Genomic DNA, 21190 nt, shown 5'->3' with positions numbered 1-21190 from the left:
TTTGCTATATACTCTCTGCATTGTGTATACTATCACAACTACATCCAGTGGAAAAATGTTAGCGTGTGAATTAAAATAACAAGGTCATGCTACATAGATTTTACTGTATTAAGAGTAATATAACAATCACATCTTTTCAGATAATTTCCATTAAATATTATGCATTGTCTTTGTCCTTAAAAGTTTTCTGTTCCTTCCTTATTGGTTTGTAATTAATACAAATAGGAGCTTTTGAGATAGTTCTACATATCAGCAAAGAAAGAATATGTGTTTGGAACAAAAAGAAGGGAATTTCAGGATTAAGGATCGAGGGCAGGATGATGGCTCAGTGCCAAGTCATTTGCCAGTTCCTCTCCTGAGCTTTTATGCATTTTGTATTACTTCTTACCGCCGAGAAATCCCATGTTCCCCCACCGAGAGGTTAGGAAAACTCATTTTCAAATGAATTAATTTTTGCTTGTTTGTGAACCAACCTTGGATTTCTTCTTTCTCATTCGGTGGATTCGCGATGCAAGCTGAATGGTGGTGAGAGTTTCTGCATAATTGGCTGGGGAGTCAGAAATATGCGCAATCATAGTAGTTCTGCAGTTGATGTTCCCAAGTGATTCCCTCAACAACATTGTCAACTTGTTGTCCCTGTGTAACAAATGAGAACACTAAGGTGGTTTAAAGAAATTACAATCTTTTTTTGCAGATTTTTACACTGCAAGCTGTGCTTTCACTCTCATAGGATATATGCACGTATGGTACACGTAGATAAGAAATATGCTCCTATTATTTGACCACACTTAAAACATGTCTAAATGTACACATACAAAGATATCAATATTCTAATTATTTATCTGCCTGTGTATTTGCAGTATGGTAAGTCATGTTGTTACTTAGGCAACTGTAAAACAATTGATTGATAACCAGTTTAGTCATCTCAGGCTTAGCTAATATTATCCAAAGCGCTCATGAGTGCTGTATTTTCAGCTGAGCAGACTTAGTACTTGGATAGCTAAACTGTGTGAGCTCTATGCAAACAATTTTGATAATAAGAAAAAAATAAGTCAACAGAAATGGTAAGAAATCTCTAAACAAATATAACAATGTTAGATATCAGAAATATACTATCAGTGCCACCCCAACTAATCTAGTTTCCATTCTGCCTGCTGTGCTCTGCTCTGACACAGCAAATGGGAACCAGAACTTCTCTCTGAAAGCTTTCCTGGTGATGCGAGTCTTCCATCATGGACAGCAAAGCTGACACAACAGGTGACATTTTGCCCTCCACTGGTCTCCACGATATCTGTCCCCAGGACTCCCAGGAGGCTGCTTTCTACTCCCCTGAGCTGGCCCAACATGTGGGAACTACCATCACGTCTGCTCTCTAAACCACGGCAGGTGACAAAGTTGAGGATCTGCCCTTCCCTATTCTAACCCATCCATCCTCTACTCCATCCAAAAACCTAGGAACTGGCCTGAGGCAATTATCCTTCTGCCTAATAAAGAAAGAAAGAACACCTGTTTGAGATGTAGCACTAGATAAATATGTGAAGTGACATGATTGATAACAACAGCACAAAGTTATAACGCATGAAGACAAGCAGCAATTAAATTTAAGGACTGAAGGCCAAGTTCTGGTGGGGGTGTTTACAATGTGGCTGTTGTCTTTAAGCTGGGCTCCCCACAGGTGTGTTTGACGTAATATTATTATCAAGTACACTCCACAAAGGAGCACACCTAAATGTTTGCTTCTGCTAAACAAATGTGCAACATGGTGGTCTTTTTTTTTTTTAATTGAAATGATGTATCATTCAAAAAGGCATACAGAAATAACAACCTCTGATGACCATACTTGACAAACTCTCTAGTATTTTCAGAAATTTCAATACAGTTTTTAAAATTTGGAAAAGGAGAGAAAATCCTATGAAATTTTGATTAAATTGTTCACTAATGTCCAGCTGGCTGAGATCGGTCTAAATTCCAACCCCAGGAAACAAAGAGGAGCTAGAAGGAAAGAAAACATTTTGCCCATTTTCCCCTGTTTTTTTCAACAATCAAAACCTCCCCAGCATTTCACCCAACTTAAGTATATACCAACATGCCTATAATTTTGGCCATGTAATTGAGAATTTCATGTTACTATGTGACATTTAAAAAGTGGTGTATATGTGTGTATATATGTATAGACAGGTAGAAGAATAGATATATGTAACATACAAGTGACCTTAAAAGAAGACAGACTCCACTCTGACAGAACTTCCTTTAACTTCATCGTAGGTAAAGAGTAAATTCTTGATGCAATTCATTGCTAACACCAGCCACAAATTTAAGATAATGCAGGCAATAATTCACTTACTTATATGGCACATGCTTAGCACCATTTATTAAGGCCAAAATTACATTGCCCAGGGCAGAGAGAGACAGACACAGAGAGCCTCCTCCATCTCGGCTCTTGCTCAGCACTTTTTCACAGCTCCCTAGATCAATGAGATGCAAACGGCTGCGTCCTCCAGACACTAAAACAAAAAGGAGAAAAACAGTTGTATATCACGTTCTTGCATGGACTCAAGCCAAAGTTGGTATTCAAAATGTATTCAAATGAGGAAAATAATGAATACAGCATGGGATAATGACCAAAATAAATATTAATAGCAAGGAAACCAGATATTAGCCACAGCTACCAAAGTTAAAGGTGACTGGACCGGCTGGAGAGTTCACTTCATATTTTCCTTTCAAGTTTATTGCAAATTACTGTTTAAAGTAACACAAACCCATGTCATTTAAAAATAAACAATATGGTAAGAACATTCATACTTCCTCCTTTGCCACTCTTCTCCATGCGATACTGGTATATGTGAAGCGTAAAGAGCATATGTGAATTCCTCCTATCTTCTTCCTCACATTCAGGTTTGCTGGTACTTCTGGCAGCAATTGCAGCATCAAGGAAAAAGGCGGCTTTCTCTGCTGTTGGGGCCCTTAGCTCACTTTGGTTTTGAAGCTTGAATACAAACAAGAAAATGACTAATTAGCACAGGGGCATTTTTTTTATTATTATTTACTGAACTGGCTAAATCTCTAGGGCACTAAAAGAAACAAATATGTACACCATGGGAGAAGGGCTTATAAATTAAAAGCAATAAATTTTTTTTACTGTCTTAAAAGTTGTCATAATTGTTGTCAGATAAAAGGAAATAAAAAGCAGAAGAAAGTCAGGCTCAGAAAAATCTGTGTTCTGATATCCATTATACCTGGGTTCCACATATTGGATCTTCTCTCAGATAAACCCCGGGAGACTGGCCATCCTGCAGACTGCCAGTGGCTACTTCAGCTAACAAATCCTTAAGGTTTTCATCTTTGCCACTGATCTCCACAGCAGATACTCTAATAGAGAAACGAGTCCCAGTTTTTTCTTTACGTTCATTGATTAATTTGAAGAGCCAAGAAATTGCACAGGGGATGATACCAAGGCTTTGTGTGGAGTTATCTTTCCCAATCATGGTAAAAGATTTTCCTGGAAAAGACAAACATGAAGTTAATTCACCTTTCTTGTACAAGATAGTGTCTCTTCATATCACCACTGTACATAACATGCAATGCCATGTGCTGCACAGATAATGGGAAAGAACAGATGCAAAAATGCAAAGTATTTAATTATTAATCCATTACTATTTATTCAATTAGTTTTGCAATTTTTGTAACTCAGACCCACAGCAAATTAACATTAAAAACATCTCTGATCTTTTGATTTTCATCACAATGCACCTATATAAACTTGCTCTTGAATAAGCTAATTTGATGTTACGTTTTACCTTTTCAAATTAAAACTTACAATCCCAGTGTAGAAATAAACCATGATAAGTTTGCAAAGCTAATTAAAAAGAAATTCTAATCTATTCATATACTCCAGGTTTATTGTTCCAGGAGCTGACAGCATGTAATTACCAGGCTGACATAGTAATTAACGGTAACGAATTTGGGAGCTCACCAAGCTTGACATGACCAAAGCAAAATATGCAACCATCTGCACCATTCACAACAGACTGGATTACTTCTGCTACTGTTCCAGAGCATACTTCAGCCTGAAAGAAAGATTGGAGACAAATAAGTAAAAGAGCATATACTGCTATGGTTTGTACTATTCTTCTGTAATGAAATGAATGACTCAATATTTTTGAGGTGCAATATTCTCCCCATTTTTATGGCATCAGTCCTATTATTTTAGTAACTATGCTATCTTAAAAAATAATAAAATATGCTACTACAGCCTAAAATAGTTCTCAATTCTATTAAACCAATTCTCTTGGAATATTGATTCTATGACTAATGTAGCAAACTGAACGCTATCCAACCAGGCTTCCTGCTGGTATAATAGCTTAGCCAAGGCTATTCAGCAATAGTAGCAACTCCACTGAAATTAAGTTACTCAAGAGTGCTCACAGGAATTAAAAAGACATTTATACTGGAGAAAATGCATTAAGATCCCTGAATAAGATTTCATAGTATCACATTTTCCTCTTCCAGGGGAAACATCATCATCAATAAAGAGAACTTGCTAAAAATATTTGAGTGTACTAAAACCAGTTTATCCACGTCAGTGAAGGTTTCAAATATACAATAAGATGATCTATTAAGTACAGCAACTGGGGGCAGGGGAGAGGGTTGGTGTAAATATGTAACTACAGTGAAACGATAAGGCTCTGTTTGCAGGTGCATGGCAGCAAGCTTGCCTCGAGCAACGGTAAGTGGCTGCACTGGCCAACATCACCCAAAAACACCACAAACAGGCCACCCAACAGGCCCTCCACAAGGACCTGAAAGAGCCTAGCCCAAACCAGGGGTCAACAACCTGAAGGACCAGTGCCAAAACCAGCAGAGAAGCAGGCTGTGACCGGTCATCTTGCGGCAGGGCGGGCAACCCAAGTACGAAAAAGCCACTTCCAGTTCTAGACTAACGTTGAGATCACTGTTGCATATTTCTGCCGAAAGATGCCATTTGAGCTTATGCAGAATCTTAAAACCAGCCTCCTGGCATGCTTACCATTGCTTTAGGCACTGATCTGTGTGGGAGGTTATTCTCCATCTTTAGCGCTTGGCTAGAACTTGGACCTTACAGATATTTTCATATCTCTAGTTTGAGACCCAAAAAGTTAAACAAAATCCTAGGAGAAGATCTGAGGGTGTGATTCTAAACTAGATCTTGTCATGTTTTCTCAACACTAATATACTATTTTCACCTTGGATTTTTTGTGGTTTTTAGGTTTAAAAACCCTAATTTTTTTCAGGCAGCTCAAACCTGAAGTAGTTTTTCATACTCTGCTTAATTTTTTTCCTCTTTTTGAAGTTGTTCTAGGAGTTTTTTCTGAATCCAATATTTTTCCCAGAAGGAAATTTCAGGTGTCAAATATCACCGAATATAGTGCAGCCCATAATCCTCTCAAATACCAGCCATCCCATCTGTGTATCAGATTTCAGGTCTGGGGCTGCTACTTTACAAATACACCTTTTTGCAGGGCAAGAGAAAGGCATGAGCCATCAGCACCACCATCAAGATAAAATAATCAGTCAAAAACACAGTATAAACAAACTGGAAAAAGCGAGGAAAATATAAAAGCTCCCTAACTGTTTCAGTATGGCAATCCCACAGGGTTAGCTGTATCTCTTCTCCTAACAACAGCATTTAGTTTAACAGTAAGCACATGTTCATTTCCCATTGAAAGCAGTGGGGAAGGACTTTATTTCAGTGACATCAAACAGGTTAAAACCTAACTGGATGGAAAAGTGAATTTCAAATTGGCTGTGTGTCTTTCTCTAACAAGAGAAAATGCAGGGAGATATTTTAGTCAGCAAATCCACCTCCCCAGCTATTACTCCTTAATTTTACATCTCGACTAAACTGAAAATGTAAGAATTTACCCACTTGTCTATTAATTACCATGTTTTTTCCAGGCATTAAAGCAACTCATTCAAATAAAATTCCCCAGGAATGGAAAGAACTCTTAAGGCAATCAAATGCAATGGCCATGAGAAGACTCAGGAGGTTTATGCGAGTGACTCCAGTACCTGCGAAGCATCCTGGGGGAAAACCGCATCAAAGGCAAACATCTTTGGGACAGCAACAACTCCTCTCCTGTGACCTGCATTGGAAGGCCCACTTGCTGCTGGATCATAAAACGTGATTTGCTTTTTTCGTGGGTCTACCTTTAGGAAGGACATGGATTCGGATGTTTCGTGTGCTCCTTGAGAGGGACAAATCCTTACCATCACTTTCACCTGCAAGAATTCAGAAGAAAGCGACAACTTGAGTTCCCAGCTAAACGCATGCAAAGCATTCCTCCCAAACCCACTCCCCCATCCCATGACACATTCATTTGTAATATTTAGGTGTGTCAAAACAACCGTGGGACAAAACCAGAGCCAGATTTTCCAGCCTGGTTTCCACCCTGGGGTCTTCACTGAACTACCTTTTAAAGGTGCACTTTGTCTCTTCGGTTGACTCTGTTCCAGTTTTACAATTTCAATTTATAAATGTCTGATCTGCAGGTATAATGCACTGTAGGTATAATACCATGCCTAAAGAAAAGGAAACTCTAGTCTCCTGCCTTTCAAGTACTTAATGTGACCGAAAGCACAAACTGATCCACTCTGAAAAATCAGTCCGAATAACGCAAGGCTCAAACAGCTAGTGCATTCAAACTGAACTAAATCTAGAAACTTTCAATTCCCGGTTCACATTCGTATAATAAAAAGGTGCTTCTCTTATAGCCTTCCCAGGCAGAAGCCTTTATGCTTCATTGCTAGGCTCTTCACTGGTTAGTTGTAGATTTAATGGGAAAGAAGGGAAGAAAAAAAAAAAGCATTAAAAGGTCAAAAAGCTTGAAAAGAAACCACTCACAAAGTACATTTCTATTGCAGCATTGCAAACGCTGATTTCCTACACATGGCATTTTAAGACAGCGTTTTTAGAGCTCAGACATGTTGGCTGTGATTTCCAAAGCAGCTGATGGGAGCCAAGTGACTGGGTCTCACTAAAGTTCAGCAAAGGCTGCACACCTGCAGCCAGGAAGCTTTTAAGCTTCCTGGAAATCACACTCTTACTTTGAAAAACTGTGAAATATTGCCTCACACCCACTTATGACCATTTATCCTTATGAAATGCTCCCAGGTCAGAACCAACATGTTTTATATGCCTTGCACTGAAGGAAATGACTATTACAGGCGCAGTGAATCACTTTGCCGATCTTCAATTCTGCACTGCCCAGCAGATCAAACTTAAGAGAAAAGCAATGCTCAGCCAGAGTGTTTCCAAAACAAGCTTTACAACAGTATTATCTCCTTATCCAACCACCAGACAACTTTCACAGCACCAGTGTTAACCATCTAGTTTCACTGGGTGAAGAGCCTCCATGGCTGTAATGCACCACAGCCAGCAGAGCTGGAACAATTTACGCCCGTACTCTCCAGAGCACCCATCAGGAGCTTCATCTTCTGCGATGCAACTACTGACCCACAAAACACCCAAATCAGGTGCAAGTGCTGTAAAAGAAGTGGAAGGGGAGTGACAGATAGCAACTCCTCTGCTGCAAATCACCAGATGACCTCTCCAAACACAGAGCACGCCATCACCGGCTGATCTGAGTCAGGTCCACCTTTAGCCCTGAGCTGGATGTTGCATGGGGAAGCCGGGTTGGAAAGCATCCATCTCTGATGAAGAATGATCATCCTTTTCAGTAACTTTTTGTTGCTAAATTTAACCTTAAATATGTCAGAACAATTTGACTCCTATTTACTATGTTCTGAGAACATTATTTCATTAAAATGGTGTGCACTTACTACACTGACACATTCTTTGTGTCTTTACAAAAAAATGCGTTTTGCAGTCAGCACTTCCCTGTCACTCCTGTATCCAGAGAAATAATGGCAAAGGAAGAACTGAAGCTGAAAACTTACTTCAGCACAGCACAACACGGGAAACGCAGGCATCGAACAGAGACCAGAGCAGGCTGAGCCACCATCTAGAGCTGCCCTTCATACCAGACAAGATGACGAGGTGATGACACCTGCACCCAGTGGGTGCAGCAAAATGTAGGGCCCAAGCCAGGATGATCCACAGCAGATGTGTGGGTGCAGCAATAAGCACCATGCAGAACTGTCCCTTTCTTTATCAACTACGGAGAGTGAGTGATTTGAAGATTTCTTTTAGGTCCTCAACTGTTTCGTTTTCCAGCTCCTACTTTCTACAGGGGCTAAGCTGCACACAGGCATCCCGGCACACTTACTCAAGCATCCTTACAGAAAATATTTTCCAGAAAGCGGCTATAAAAGCTTTTCCCCAGTGTTTTTTCCAAACAAAGAGGTTAAGAAACAACTGACCCCTCCAGTAAACACTGCAGGAGACTCCACCAAAGGTAGCAGCAAATTCTTCCACCTATTGACTCAAGCAGTCCCCCGATTTCAGCACTTTCTTTTCTTTTCTTTCCCCTTTCATAGCAATATGAATATGAAAATACAGTCCCAGAAAATAAGTGAACCTTAGAATAAATGAAACAGCTGCTTCAATAGCAAAGTGCATCAGAGGTGACACACTCAAGGCTGTTTCCCCATAAAAGCTCCATGAAGCCAGCTTTGTGTATTAGCCTGCTAGCTCAACCTTGACATGCTACGAAGGTGCTCAGAAAAATAACCTCCCTGAGGAAAAAAAAAAAACCAAACACCTAAATATATATATATAAATACAAATGCCCACTTCAGGGTCACTTGATTAAAATGAATTTTAAAATATACGCTGTTTTTAAAGCACTTCTCTAAACAGTCCTTTCTGTTCTCTCTTCCACCTATTATTAGATTATAGCAGCCAGAGCTTGGATAAGAGGAAAATTGGTTTGCTCCTGACCTAAACAGCCAGTTACCTCCATCAGAGCATTAGATGCCCTAAGACAAAGATGGCTTCACCCCCAGAAAAACCTTGTGTGTCAAATCAGCTTTTCGAAACCACCTCTCTGAAGCAGAAAGATACTAAAATAGCTTCCCATAATGGATCAGATCCCAAACTTAACAGGCCTCAAGGGTCATATTCATTTTTACAGTGGGAGTGAGCTTTCAAGACAAATGGGAGGGGGAAGAGAAAAGCAGCTCAAGGGAGTTCCTCTTTTAGTGTTTTGTGTATAAAAGCTGATTTGCAGAATAGAAGCACACTGATTTCAAATGTAGTTTCTCTGTCCACTAAATCTATCTATAAGTGATGCCTACCAACTCATTCATGATGCTGAGCCAGACTCTGACTTCACCCAGAAATGAAGTGGAAATGCTCATAAAAGTACCAACAAGCACAGATTACTCAAACATATCCCTTCGCAACAACAAAACCAAGTGCAGGCAGATCCTGGGTGCACACACACACTTCTAAGTACGTAAAAGAAAGGTTTGGTGTTGTACTATTTATTCCTCTTACACTTCTTGCCCTCCTGTGTTTCAGGACCAATCTTCAGTGACAGGTTTATATTCTCATCTCTGAAGTTCATCCCAGTACTCTTCTGGGATGAGTACTGCAGAAAAAGCAGCATTCTATAGAGCCAGCATGGTTCCTGCCTTAAGAATCAACTTAACTGCATCTTCTCCTGGGTCTCTTTATCTAGTTCTCATACAAAAGGCACGCTCGTCTGTAGAGATAGCAACACGCAGTGCAGGAAATCATCCACGTACAAGGGCTAGCAGTGAGGGGAGGATTCAAAAAAACATGGGAACCTGCAAATTTTAAAGTAACTTTGGCCCATAACTGGGGAGCATAGCAGCAATACCTGCACTGCGCTCTAATGCTTTTATTTGCTTATGAAAACGAATGACTAGAATTAAGTGCAATGACATTAATTTCAGGCTCACTCAGGATCACACCCTCTGTGGGCAGTTATTCAACAATATGGCCAGCTTTCTGGTGGTCAGTTCCAACTGCAGCGGTACCAGCTACTGGTAACGCTTGCACAAAGCAAACACAAGGTAAGGAACTTAGAGGAAAATGAATCAAGAAATAGAAGAATAAGACAGGTCTGAAAGAATAAGAACAGGACTGGCAAAAAAAAAAAAAAAAAAAAAGAAGAGAGAGAACTAAAATGAATGGCAATGGGGCCTGGGGAAGAACACAGAAAATGAAAGACAATACAAATGTGGTCATTCCAGAAAAGTCATCTCAGGCCCAGGGCATCTCTGCCCTGACCACTTTTAGACTCCTTAAGGAGAGCTAAGATGGCATATCCTTCCTGTGATAAGGGTGACCCTGCTTGCTAGAACTATGGATTTTTAGTAACTCCTTTCTTCCCCCTTTTTGTGTATTTCTTCTTCGATGTCACAGAAAGATGCAGAGTAAGAAAAAGAATTACAAGTGGAAGTTTATCATTATCAAGGGTACAAGGATTTGTATATAGACATTCATGCAGACATTGAATATTGGATAGAGGCTCCATTTTAATGAGAATGTTGATATAAAAAGAGGATATGTTTGTACTTGAGTTCAATTTCTGCAAATAAAAATAAAAGAAACACATAAATCACAATACTTGCACTATATTAACTTTTCTCTCTGCCTGAAGACAGCCTAAGTCATGCAAACCACTGAAGGATCTCATTAATTAACTGACTCTAATTTTGTGGGTTTTGTACACTGGGGATTAACACTCAGCTGCTGAACTTTCCAAATTCATGTTTCTGCAGGAACCAGGAGGTCAGCAGAATTGCTGAAGGAAATCCCATTAAAATCAAAAGTATTTGGGAAAAGAAGATGGCAAACACATCCTGAATTTACCATTAAAAGATAAATAATTTAACAAATAAATAAATGAGCACATAATTTGGAGAAGTCCTAGAAATGGGTGGCATAAAGTCAGAATCCCACTCATCCCACACAATAATGGCTATAATTTTAACCGTCACTGGCAAGGATGGGAGAGAGATTCACAGCAATCAAGGAATTTTTTTTTTTTTTTTTAAGTTTATATGTCTGACAGCCTACAGTGGAAGTCAGGGAAAAGAAAAGCTATAAAAGCAAACAACTGCAAGCTAGAATTCATTTGCTCCAGCTATGCAAAGGCAAACCAGTGGATGGATGCCGAGGCATAAAAACAAGTGGTTTTATACCACAGTTTTGTGCACACATAAAGAATTTTAAGGGAGACAAACTGTCAAAGGGCAGATTTCTGGAAAAAAAATGAGAGAGGGTAAAAAGTGTCCCTTATGTGGAGGACTATGGGGCTAAACCCCATACAGTTTTAGAAACATCTGATGAGACTACTAAAGAACTACAGATCCATATAGTACACTCCGATATTGGTAATTTGTGGGAGCCCTGATCCAAAACTCTAGACCTTGACATCTTTGACCCTTATGAAAGTCAGATATAGATGCAAATTGAACAATTTTGACCTAAACAATGAAACATGTCAGAAACTGAGGGACATACATCCTGGCTGGTACCTGCCCTTCCTCCTTTTACATCCTCCTCCTCCGTTGCTACCGTGCACCCCATTTCACACCTAAGGGTCACAAGAAGAGATCTTCTGCCCTATCATGACGTGGCAGTCACTGTTCCCATGCTGTGACCTCCTCCAGGAGTACCATCCCCACATGCCCCTTTGTGTGGACTCGTGATTTCCAGACTTCCCCCTGCATACTGAATCAGCTGGAATTGAGAAGAACAGGACAGGGGAGTCACAGCAACCAAAATAATGGGCTGGCTGCAGGACTGGTCAAGATAGTGCAAAACATCAAGCATATGTCAGTGTCAGAAAGCAGGTTTGGAAAAACCAAGAGACAGACCAAAAAGCCGTGAAACCCCAATTTCTAAGCAACTCTCTGACATGAATGTGAGACTGATGGCCAGACGCGAGCTAGCAGTTTTGTCTAATACAGCCCATATATTTTGGATATGCTGAATTAAATGGAGCTATGGCAAAGCCATGCATCAATGAACATAAAACTCCTCCAAGACCAGTGAGGCATGCATGGTCCCAGAAGAAATCACGTCCAAGGCTGAATTTGTAGAGAAAAGAGCCAGTGATAGCCGAGAGAATGACACAATCCTACACAATTTTAGACAGAAACAGCCAGGAGACTGAGACAGTCAGGTTCGCATTGATTATTACCCCGTAATCAAAAGAGATGGAAGGGCTATCAACTCTGACACCAAAGGGGAAGGACAGTCTCACACTTAAAGAATCAGATGAGTTGGATTCTGTTCCTAAGACTATCACGGACCTCTACTACACGTTTTAGACAATGAATACAAAAAAACACTATATATATCTCTCTCTCTCAGAAAGATATATATAGTGTTGGTCATTCATTTTTCAGTGGAGTGAAGGGTGCCAAATATTCTATGCTGTTTAATTTGAGGCAGGCATGTAGACAGAGAAGACTCCACTAATTCACTGAGTAATGACTAGACTCCATGGCATTTTGAATACTGAAGAAATTAATACCCTGACCCAGCCAAGTATGTTAGCACAGTCATAACTGTAACATATGGTTCCTCCTTTGAAATCAATGGATGTGCAGTGTTCATGTGTTTATAGTGATGCTTTGTTAGCATGTGATGCTTATATAGTTGTCAAGTTTCAAATTAGACAGAATGAGATGGAAAAAATAGAAGGAATGAATTAAAAAGCATGTAAAATTTTAAAATACATGCACTCAAGCCTTTTTTACTAAAATAAATTCTGAGTTTATCTGTCCGTATTTTGGGAAAGTGCTGGCACTATACTGGAATCCATTCTAAAAATGCTGGTCATATTCTGTATTACAGCAGTATCATAATCCCTAAATGAACAAGCAATTTGGTCTTTAGCAATAAATGTCATTATATCAAATTTGAATGGACACTAAATATTCCCTGGAAACACACATCCTTGACAGGCATCGTGCAGCCAGGAAGTTAATTTTGTCCAATGTTCACAAAATGGCGTATAACAGCAGGTTAATTAAATAACTATGTTTCAATATACACCATTCTGAATTAAGATTTCTCAGCAAGAAATTACAAGGAATTCACATTCAGTTGAATAAAGACCATTTTCCAATGAAATCACTTATTTTTCAACTACAGTATAAACCAAATTACAAAAGTCCTAGTTCAGAGCCAGTATTTTTCATGGATTTAATTGTAACTGACAGATATATAACCCTTGCTAAATTGGTTTACTGTGGGTAGTTCTTACAAGCCTTTCATATACTGCCACTACCAATGGATGGCAAATTTATATGCAAAATTGCCATGCTAGCATAGACCATCTAGCTCCCTTGGGAGAACCTAAAAAAAAAAAAAAAGAAAAAAGAAAAAATCACTTCTATATTGTACTCCATTAAAGAAGAATTGATTCTCTAGTCCCAGGAGACATGAAGAAAACTATTTCATTTTTAAAGGTGAAAACGAAGTAGAAGAAATTGTGTGTTTTTATCTAATTTTGCCACATTTTTGCTTAAGCAGTTCAAAGCATTTCAGCAGGGATGTATGTGCCTTGGATGATACAGGACTACATACATGGACAGAAGAGTACTTAGTACGATACATGATTTATACCAGAAATAACACTCTAGTCATTAGGAAACAAGCAGCGATAAAGACGACAAAATTAAGTACCTATTTGTTATCCGTCATCAAACCATCATAAGAACCAGTGAATGGGACATACAGCACACTTAAGAAAACCCTGCATGATCAGTAAATCATATTAGCAGTACCTTAGCTATGGCTTGGTAAAGCATAAATGAAAGTGAATGTCTTACACACACAAATGGAGACCAGTATGTATATACCTGTGCAAGAAACATGTCTGACAATTCAGATTCTCTTTAAATGCTCCACTTCAGTTGTCTCACATAGGAGGATTCTGTCATTATAACATAAAAAATTGACAGGATCCTTGGAAGAGACAAGCACTTAAGGTTGCTGTTGTAAGTGATGCAGTATTATAAAGAATAAGCTGAATAGAACCCCAGAAAAAAAACATTTTGCATGAAAAAGGCTTCCTACCATGCTAAAGAAAAATAGCAAATTAGAATGCTACACAGCAGCTACTGTAAAAAGGATGTCTTTTTTTAATACCACAATATGATAAATTATCTTAAGTAGCACATTAATGTCAGAAATTGAGCATAATCTAACTTCTTTCCAGTGACAATATTAAATGGCTTTCAGACGTCTTTCCTACTATTCTGACATTAAATTTAATAACACCCAGAGAGACCACAAAAATGATTCAGTTACAAGAATCATACTGTACTGGATCATTGCCTTTTAAGTAGGATTCAGCTAAATGATTTGGACTCTGATGGTTTTGGCACATTCAAGAGAAAGGTATGAAATTTGCTGCATAACATTTATCAGTAGTGAGCAAAATTCCTTTCAGTATCCAGTTTGCATTGGTAGTGGGATTTTCTTTTGTGAATGAGACTTTGATTATTGTTGATTCTATGAAAAATTGGTCCCAGATAGACCTACAATCCTAAATATTTTTTTTTTCTTTTTTTAACTTTACCCTACTTGGTATTCCTGGATATAGACAAACCCTGCAAGCACATGTAAGAGTGTATAACATTTTTCACTCTTAGTAAAGAAAATTAAGCAAAAGGCTTAATTAAAGATTTGTATCACAGGACAAGTCCACACACTCCTGCTGAAATTATTATAAAGGGGAAAAATTGGTATTTGTGAAATGTAAAAGAAATTAATACGACATTTATTTCCCACCTTCCAAGAGAGTACTTGAAACAATGAGAAATTACAAATAGAAATTGCAAAAGATACATGTAGGCTCTCTGCTGTAGTAAGTCTCTAACAAATGTATTGAACCATGAAAAGCCACATACAGAGTTCTGCTGTGGGGAAATGCTGATATGCACAGAGATGATGATGTAAGACTAAGAACAAATTTAGATCTTGGGCTCAAATAACAACTGAGTTCAAGTGCAAGAACTTGGCCCTCACAATCTTTTCCACATTCCTGCCTCCTCCAGCAGTTCTGACAATGCACAGTTACTGCCTTTGCTATAGTGATACAGCTTACAAGAAGCAAGAATTCAAGCCTGTTCCCTTCCCCAAATGTCCATTGAACTCACAAGTTCAAAACAGAGTTCCACAACCAGTGACAGGACCTGTGAGCTGGACTGACTAATTCCAATTCTAGTCGCCACAGAAACACCCAAGATAGTCCCGATGCTGCCTATGCTCAATTCAATCAGCTCCTTAGATTCCACTGTCCCTTACCCCAATTCAGAATAATTCTTATTCATGTGTTTAACTTGGAAACCAATGAAAAGGACTTAATGCATGAGGAAGCTCTCCAGTGAATCGGTGCTGTGGCCAAAGGGAATTTCTTTGGCAGGAAAAGCCACTAGTCATGGTAAGGGACCTTTTAAAGTGCACATCGAATAAGGAAGTTAAAATTCCAGGTATGGGTGTTAAGTTGTTTGGTGAGGTCTTTTTTCCAAAGGTTTAGGCTTACTGGGGTCCAGGTCTGTACCAGCAGCAAAACACACACTGCTGCTGCTTCTGCATGCTGGGGTCTTGGGATCCAGGCTTTCCCTCGCACAGACACAGCAATAGCTCCCCACTGAGAAGGTAATTTAGAGATAAATACATGGGAGAGGAGGGGAAATATTTAAATTTCTTCAGTTGTTACCATCCTCTATTAAACTTCTTTAAAGATACTACCTCAAGGAAGAAGGCCAGTAAAGAAAAAAATATCGAGTGACTGTTATTTAAGCATTATGAGCCTGAAGAAGAACATGTATTTATATCACGTACTGTTAGAGACCCCCTAAAACTAAAGATGTTTAATCTTCTTGCCTCCTGAACAGTCAATAAAGCATTTCTTCAGAAGCTCAGACTCATGAGAACAAACCTAATGCTGTAGTTTCCATGACGGCTCATAAAATGGGTTATGGTCATGCCTGATTTCCTTACAGCTTCTCGTTTGTGACTGCATAGTTAGAGCTCCTTTTCTTATGTACATTACCTTACGTTAATCAATATGAAAGTTCATCTGCCTCTCTATCCACGCAGTAACTTCAGTGTCATGACATCTTTTTCCAAGTCTGCAGAGTCAATTTTAGCTTTGGCCGTTTTGAATACACAGCTTCACCACCTCATCCAAAACATTTAGGAAGACACCAAACAGCATGGATCTCCATATGACACCACTGCTAACTTTGCTCCAGTGTGAAATCTGCCCTCGTTTCCTGCCAGTTATTAAACCACTAGAGAACACGTGACAGCTTAGGGCTTTTTTAAGAAACCTAGGTCAGGGCACTTGTCAAAAGCTTTTTCAAAATCCAAATACACTCTATCAACTAGACCAACCCTATTCAAATGCTCGCTGACTCTTCCACAGAACACTAACATATGTGTTCCACCTGTAAAAGCTTCATCAACTGATCTCTACTATATCACATTAATCCCTGCCTGCTAATTTCTATCTTTATTATTGTTTCAACCTGCCTGGTTGGCTGGTCTGAAAGCCAGCCTTATAACACTATACTTCCAGATTCCCTCTGGAGCCCTTTTTTCCTTTTTGGCCCCAAAGTGGCATCACATTTTCCACATTCTGTTCCTGCATCTCTTATAATGTATTGAATGCTAGCTAAAAGACAACCTTGAGCATCAGTGGGGGGAAAAAAATGTTAACAATTACCATCACAGAAAAATACAGAAAGCCAATCACATTAGTCATTGTAAATGTTTCAACATGTACTTTGCTCTAAGGTGTCAGCAGCTTTACAAAAGAAATGGCACTACCTAGAGTGTATCACTACAGATAATAATTAGTCTTTGTAGTATTCAGGCCTTACTCACTTATAATAAATGGTATTTCTGCATAGTTGACACATTCACCTCTTCAGCTTTTCATAAAACTGAAGCAACGCATTGCTCCCATTGAAGTATCTCAGACGCTTCATGGGTTTCCAGTTTGTTACTCTATTTTTCATTCTCACACAACTCATACTTGTCCTTAAAGTTTGTCTTTTCAGCCCCTTCATGGTAAGAAAAGGCATGTTTCTCTATGGAATCCTGTCCTGCTCTGAAAGAAACCATTTGACAAGAAAGGAATTAAAACTTGTTAAGCTATCTGTGCTCAGAGAAATCACTCCCTTGAGGACAATAAGGACTGGTCCTCAATGGGTCATTCTCAGCTTAGTAAAATGAAGTTCAGTGGGAATTAGGCAGCCCTTATTTTGCTTTTCTTGTGTGTGCGACTTTTGCTTTACCTATTAACCTGTCTTTATCTGAACCTATGAGTTTTCTCACTTTTACTCTTCTGATTCTGTCCCCCATCCCACCAGGGAGGAGTGAGCGAGCGGCTGCGTGGGGCTTAGTTGCTGGCTGGGGTTAAACCACGACAGAGGTGAGGAAGGAAAATGCTGCCCCACCAGCTGTTTAACCCACTGTAACCACACAGTAATAACAGAGTGAGGGACACCGCTGATCTGGGAACGATCACACAAACCAAGGAGAGCACCAGCCACAGCCACAGATGCTGCGGTAGGAAAAAGTGACTCCAGAATCCATTACTGGTTCTGTCCTCTATGTGCATCTCATACTTACTATTGGACATGCTGCAAGAAAAAGCCGAGGAAAAAGATAACCAGGAGAAGTGTAAAGTAAAAGGCTGTTAGAAGAGGAGGGACTGAAGTTAACAGAGAACCACAGCACAACTGCCAGTGTTTGCTGATTGTTCTCTCAATTGCTCTCACTTAAAGCAGTGAAGAAGAAAGGTAATTACTTTATTCCCATCATCCTCATAATGAGATACTAGCTGACTAACTCTTGATCAGCAGAAGCTGGTGAAGAGGAAATTATAATGGAAAATGTTACTTCACAGTGGGCTAAATGCTACCAAAAGCTACTTGGCATTGCTCAGAGAAGGTGAAACTATGAGTGTTTAGTATTAAAAGAACACCTATATAGGACTGATAATTCTCCTTTGACCACAAGTTCTAAGAACTAGGATACATGAGATTTCATTTGTGCTGACTCATAACTTTTACAAAAAGCTATATTGCTGGAGGGGTTTATTAATGGACACACACTGTCATTTATAAAGTTGCAAAAGAGGAATGGGTTAAGACAGACATTTAATAGGTATTGCATATTTTAAACTGTGGATCAGGGAAGATACCTAGTTACTTTACTTTTTGAGGAGCATTAAAACTAGTAACTAGTACACCCCATCACCATTTGGATGGTCTTGACCTTAACCCAAGAACTAAAGGGCTGATTCAATTAGCAGAGAGCTCTTATCCTCTCCAGCACAGCACAGGATTCTTCCAAATTGTGGTCAATAAGTACATGGTGAGAAGGACACAGCTGGACCCCTGGGCTCAAACAAACAGTATCTTCAATAATGTTTTCAGTGGAGAGCTAAACAACAGAGATCTTTGAGGGTCAACAGCAGCTTGTTGACCCATCAAGTCTGGTAATTCTTGGTATAGTGTGCCAGGCAGGAGAGATTTCTCTCCATCACCCACATTGCCAGCATGCTACATATATATCCCATGTTGGAGGAGAAGCTCACAAGCAGAGCAGCACAGCTGGTCAAGGTCCTGCCATGCCCCTTGGAATTCTGGTAGAGCTCTTCTCTTTGAAAGCCTTCTGCTGTGCTCACTAATGAAGAAAGTAGATAGACCACATGACCCAAGGCATATAATCTCCTGCCATCTGGGATCACACACTTGATCTTTATTAGATGTTGTTAATCTATTTGAAGACACCAGATAAACCAGAACTTTTCACAAGGCACAAGTCATGCTGGTATGCTCCACCAGCCACCCTCAACATGTAGGATAAAGGTTGAAGTCTCTTGGCTACACATAGCTGCAGACACACAAGTGCAGTGAGGTGCAAAGACAGTTTATTGAGCTGCAGGCACAAGGAGATACAAGAATGCTTTAAAGATCTTCCTAAGGCAAAGTGCTTCAGAAATGCCATGCTCCCTGTTATTCCTGGTGCTAAGCCTCCCAGAGAAGAGGCAGGCACGACAAATGGGCTCTACTAAAACACACACATGGAAAGGGTGTTCCTTAGCAAACCCTCCTCCACTTGGGAATCTCTAAATTACTGTGCCAGGTTTGCTGTAATCCACCATTTAATACTACGTCCTCTTTTCTAACACACTGGAAAAACAGGAGAAGAAACCACATTTTCATCTGTGAGTTTCCCCCTGCTTAAAATAGCCCAAATTACTCCTTTGTTTTCCATTTAGCACAAACGCACTGACTTAAAAAACACAGAGTGTTCTCTGTGAGCAACAGCATCAGCTACAGGCATTTAGGCTGACAATCTCTTTATGTTAATGCTGATTTATACGGTTACTCAAGGTGCGTATTTTAGCTCTCCTGTGCACATCACATACTTCAATTCTATCTTCAAACGCTAATCTCTTGTAACCTATGTAAATAAATATTCAGACTCTGCTGTGTGAGTGATTAAACAGTTATAAATATGAATGAAGGTCTCAATAATTTGGTTGTATTTTAATTAATTTTAAATAAAATTAGCACAAATTTTACAATTTGAAAGGTGCTGTATTTCCTAAGTTGGAGAGACATGTATTTCTCTCCTGCTACTCCATTTCCATACTCCTGATTTACAATTACATGTGAAGCAGAGGGAAACAAAGCCCCCTCAACCTATGTCCTTAACCTCAAGCAGACAGGCAGCACCAGCACCAGTGGCTGAGCCTTGCTGGCAACGCAGAGACTACTTCTGCCAAAGGTGAAGCTCGCATTGGTTTTGGACCAATGATGCCAAAGGAAATTTTGTCTCTTTCTTTAAGACAGGGAAGGACAAAACAAGCTCTGCCAGTGTTGCTGTCAGTGATGTTAACTGGCTCCAAGGAAGCCGACGCTCTAGCACTGAATCTGCTGTGAGGCCGCCAGCTCTTTCCAAAGCCAACGGGTGATAAGAGCTCAGGCACATCCAAACGGTAGTGGCTCGCTCTCTATCCCAAGACCCTTCCCCTTGAGCCTATCCAACTCTGTTCTAGGCTGAAAGCTTCCAGCCCTGTTAAAATTCATCTAGAAAACTATTTTTAAAAAAATTGAAATCTGAAGTTACCTTTCCAATGCCAGGGTTGTCCTTGATTTTGGACACAGCTCTCAGAAGGCATGGTGGTGCTGGGGGAGGACAGAGCTGCAGGATGCCACTAAAGTTAGTAGCATAAATAGAGAAGTCGTGTGTGTGTGGCAGGGGCGGATGGTATTTCTTTCTCTTCGAAGACAGGTTAAGCTTCTGTGCTGCTCTGTATAAAAGTAATAGCAAGAAAGGACAATGTTACTAGGTGTTAATGGGAATCTGGACCAGACAAACAGATGCTCATTGTCATCACTGCCTGCTTAACAAATCAAGTCATTGCGTTCTAATCTGATTTCATAAGGATAAACCATCAGGAGACTAATAGAAGGAATATATGGGTAGAAAAATTACTGGCAAAATATTCAGTTAATTTCTCCCCCAACAGAGTTCCAATTATAATCTAACTTTCCCCTCTTTTCCCCAACAGCTTGACAGCTGAATCCTAAAATGCTAAAATCTCACTGACGTAATAAAAAGCTGAAATAATCCCCTTGTCACTGGCAGGACCAGATGGACTTTGCTGGTGATAACATTATGAAAGTGGTTCTTTGTACTCTACAAGTTACTCAAGGCAGAGAATAACACTCCAACTCAGCTAAGCTCAAGATCCTCTCTTGTTGGCTGCACTGAAAATCCTACTGATAACAGAGAATTTCCTTCAAGACAGATTGGTTTTTCTTCCTCAATTCCATTCTTTCACATTAAAAGGGAAAGCTATTAAAGAGATATGCTTTAATGTCCTGAATGATAATGATCCTGCTTTTGAAATGCAGAATTTCAAAACATAAAAGATGAAGAAGAAGGAAAAATTAAAACATACAATTAAAATTGTAACATTCTTCCTTGTGAATAAGAATAGGAACATAATCCGTTTTTCTGCTATTCCCCTTTGGTAACACCAAACAGTATAGCAAGAAACAAAAAACAGAAACTCAACTCTACATCAAAACCCACATGGGAAAGATGACCCTGCAGAGTTAAGTAAAACAAATATATGTGTTAGTGAGCATGTGCTGGGCAACTGGGGGTGGCAGTGAGGGTGAAATCTCAGCTCTGCCAAAGCCAAGGAGAGCTTTGCCACCTGAATAA

The 21190-nt window shown here is 39.6% G+C and overlaps 1 protein-coding gene across 2 annotated transcripts in view; it reads right to left on the bottom strand.

The window, feature by feature from the left end:
- KIF26A (kinesin family member 26A) overlaps positions 1–21190 on the bottom strand; it is a 100809-nt gene that overhangs the window by 10485 nt on the left and 69134 nt on the right. Inside the window, exons 5-11 of one of the 2 annotated variants that reach the window (XM_054827975.1) lie at positions 20084–20267; positions 6049–6258; positions 3974–4067; positions 3237–3499; positions 2803–2986; positions 2345–2504; positions 474–636 (exon numbers count right to left, since the gene is read on the bottom strand). In XM_054827975.1, coding sequence (XP_054683950.1) covers positions 474–636; positions 2345–2504; positions 2803–2986; positions 3237–3499; positions 3974–4067; positions 6049–6258; positions 20084–20267 — 1258 coding nt within the window. The remainder of the gene's footprint in view (positions 1–473; positions 637–2344; positions 2505–2802; positions 2987–3236; positions 3500–3973; positions 4068–6048; positions 6259–20083; positions 20268–21190) is intronic. The other variant, XM_054827976.1, reaches the window with a different exon arrangement.

The sequence above is a fragment of the Grus americana genome, chromosome 5 (assembly GCF_028858705.1).
Source record: "Grus americana isolate bGruAme1 chromosome 5, bGruAme1.mat, whole genome shotgun sequence".
Taxonomy (NCBI): domain Eukaryota; kingdom Metazoa; phylum Chordata; class Aves; order Gruiformes; family Gruidae; genus Grus; species Grus americana.
This window is presented reverse-complemented; position numbering and strand designations above follow the sequence as displayed.